The 2,500-nt window shown below is 46.2% G+C and overlaps 1 protein-coding gene across 1 annotated transcript in view; it reads left to right on the forward strand.

The window, feature by feature from the left end:
• LOC123516983 (proto-oncogene tyrosine-protein kinase ROS-like) overlaps positions 1 to 2,500 on the forward strand; it is a 75,679-nt gene that overhangs the window by 27,858 nt on the left and 45,321 nt on the right. The window contains 4 exon segments of the mRNA XM_045276792.1: positions 116 to 175; positions 1,021 to 1,111; positions 2,209 to 2,398; positions 2,400 to 2,427. Coding sequence (XP_045132727.1) covers positions 116 to 175; positions 1,021 to 1,111; positions 2,209 to 2,398; positions 2,400 to 2,427 — 369 coding nt within the window.

The following is a 2,500-nucleotide window of genomic DNA, read 5'->3' on the forward strand; positions in this document are numbered from 1 at the left end:
GTGTGTGTGTGTGTGTGTGTGTGTGTTTAGTAAGAGAGGAGAATTGGTAAGGTTGTGTTGGTGGTGTGTGTTGCGTGTGGTGTGTTACTAACGGGTGTGTTGTGCTGTGTTGCAGTGTCTGGCGGGCTGTGGCGACTGGAGGGAAGGATTGGACTCCACTTGCCAGGATCTATGTGTAAGTGTTGTAGTGTTGTGGTGGTGGTGGTAGTAGTAGTAGTAGTAGTAGTAGCAGTAGCAGTAGCAGTTATAATAGCAGAAGCAGTAGTAGTAGTAGTAGTAGTAGTAGTAGTAGCAGTGGTGGTGGTGCAGCGGTGGGTATTATTATTATTATTATTATTATTATTATTGGTGGTGGTGGTGGTGGTGGTGGTGTGGTGGTGGTGGTGGTAGTAGTAGTATAGTGGTGGTGGTGGTGGTGGTGATAATGGTGGTGGTGGTGGTGGTGGTGGTAATGGTGGTGGTGGTGGTGGTATAATAATGGTGGTGGTGGTGGTGGTGGTGGTGGTAATAATAATGGTAGTGGTGGTGGTGGTGGTGGTGGTGGTGCAGTACATGGTGGTGGTGGCAGCAGCGGTGGTGTGTAGTGGTGGTGGCGGTGGTGGTGGTGGTGTGGTGTGTTATTGTTGTATTGTTGTTATTGTTAGCATTGTTATTATTGTGCTGCTGCTACTGCTGCTGCTGCTGCTTATTATTATTATTATTATTATTATTATTATTATTATTATTATTATTATTATTATTATTATTATTATTATTATTATTATTACTACTACTACTACTACTACTACTACTACTACTACTACTACTCTATTATTATTATTTACTTACTTACTTTTATTATTTTTATTTTTATTTATTTATTTACTTATTTTTATTTATTTTTTTTTATTATTATTTTATTTATTTATTTAATTTTATTTATTTTATTTATTTTATTTATTTATTTTTTTTTTTTTTTTGTATATCTCTATGTACGTTTGTGTGTGTGTACCATGATGTGCGTGCGTGTGTACCCTTCAGTCTGGCCTTGGATGGAGCAGTGACGGTCCGCTGCACCGCTGTACCATGGGGTGCGTGTACGCCGGCCAGGACTACGTGGACCGCATCAGAGGTATGTACCGTTGCCAACACTGATGAAACATGGCAAGTGTACCGTACCATTACTGACACTCACAGCACATCACCTGTACCGTACACACACACACACACACACACACACACACACACACACACACACACACACACACACACACACCATGTGTGCCTGGTCTCAGACCTATCCCAAGATCGGAAATAATGAGCTCTGAGCTCGTTCCGTAGGGTAACGTCTGGCTGTCTCGTCAGAGACTGCAGCAGATCAAACACACACACACACACACACACACACACACACACACACACACACACACACACACACACACACACTCTCTCTCTCTCTCTCTCTCTCTCTCTCTCTCTCTCTCTCTCTCTCTCTCTCTCTCTCTCCAAGTGCCCCTTTTTTCTCTCTTTTCTCTCCTCTCTCCCTCCTCTTCTCTAACCCCCATCTTTTCTCTCCAACCCCTCTTTCCCTTCACCTTTTTCTCTCCATCTCTTCCCCCCATTTCTCCAACTAACCCCCTCCTGCACCTCATCTACCCCATCACCCATTATCTCTCCCTCTTTTCTCTTGGACAACACCTCCCCCCCCTTCCGTTCTCTCCCCATTTTCTTTCCAACTTCTCCATTTTTTTCTCTCCAGTTTTCCTTCCTCATTTTTCTCTCCACCTTTCCCCTCTTTTTTTTTTTTCTCTCCATCTCTCCATCTCCCCTCCCCCACCCATTTTTCTCTCCAATAACTCCCCATTCTCTCCCCTTTTCTCTCTAACTTCTCCATTTATTTTTCTCTCCAATTCCTTTCTCCCTTTCTCTCCATCTCATCACTGCCCCTCACCTACCCCCTCCTGCCCCTCATTTTCTCTCCAACTCCCCTCTTTTCTCTCCAACTTCACTATTTTTCTCTCCAACTTTCCTCCACCCTTTTCCCTCCTCCCGGCCCCCTCTCTTTTCTCTCCAACTACCCCCCTCCTGCCCCTCATTTTCTCTCCAACTCCCCTCGTTTTCCCTCCAAACACCACCATTCCCTCCCCCTTCTCCTTTTTCTCTCTAATTCCCTCCACTTTTTCTCTCCACCCCCCGTCCCTGCCCGTCACCTGCCCCCCGCACCCACAGGTATACTAGGTACCCCAGGGGCGCCTCACCTGATCGGGGGCAGCTTGGGGGCGTCCAGTGTGGGGCTCAGATGGTCAGGCTCCCCCCAGGTGCCTGACGCAAAGTACCTGGTGCAGTACCGCCATGAGGGGCCAGCCACGTGGGTGTACTACCGCCCACACCACCCACTCAACACCACCCATGCCACTGTCACACCTCACGCCATACACTAAGTACCAGGTGGGTGTGTGTGTGTGTGTGTGTGTGTGTTTTCTCTTTTTTTTTCTATTTATTTAATTTTAGATGGAAAAAG

The sequence above is a fragment of the Portunus trituberculatus genome, chromosome 6, assembly GCF_017591435.1.
Source record: "Portunus trituberculatus isolate SZX2019 chromosome 6, ASM1759143v1, whole genome shotgun sequence".
NCBI lineage: Eukaryota > Metazoa > Arthropoda > Malacostraca > Decapoda > Portunidae > Portunus > Portunus trituberculatus.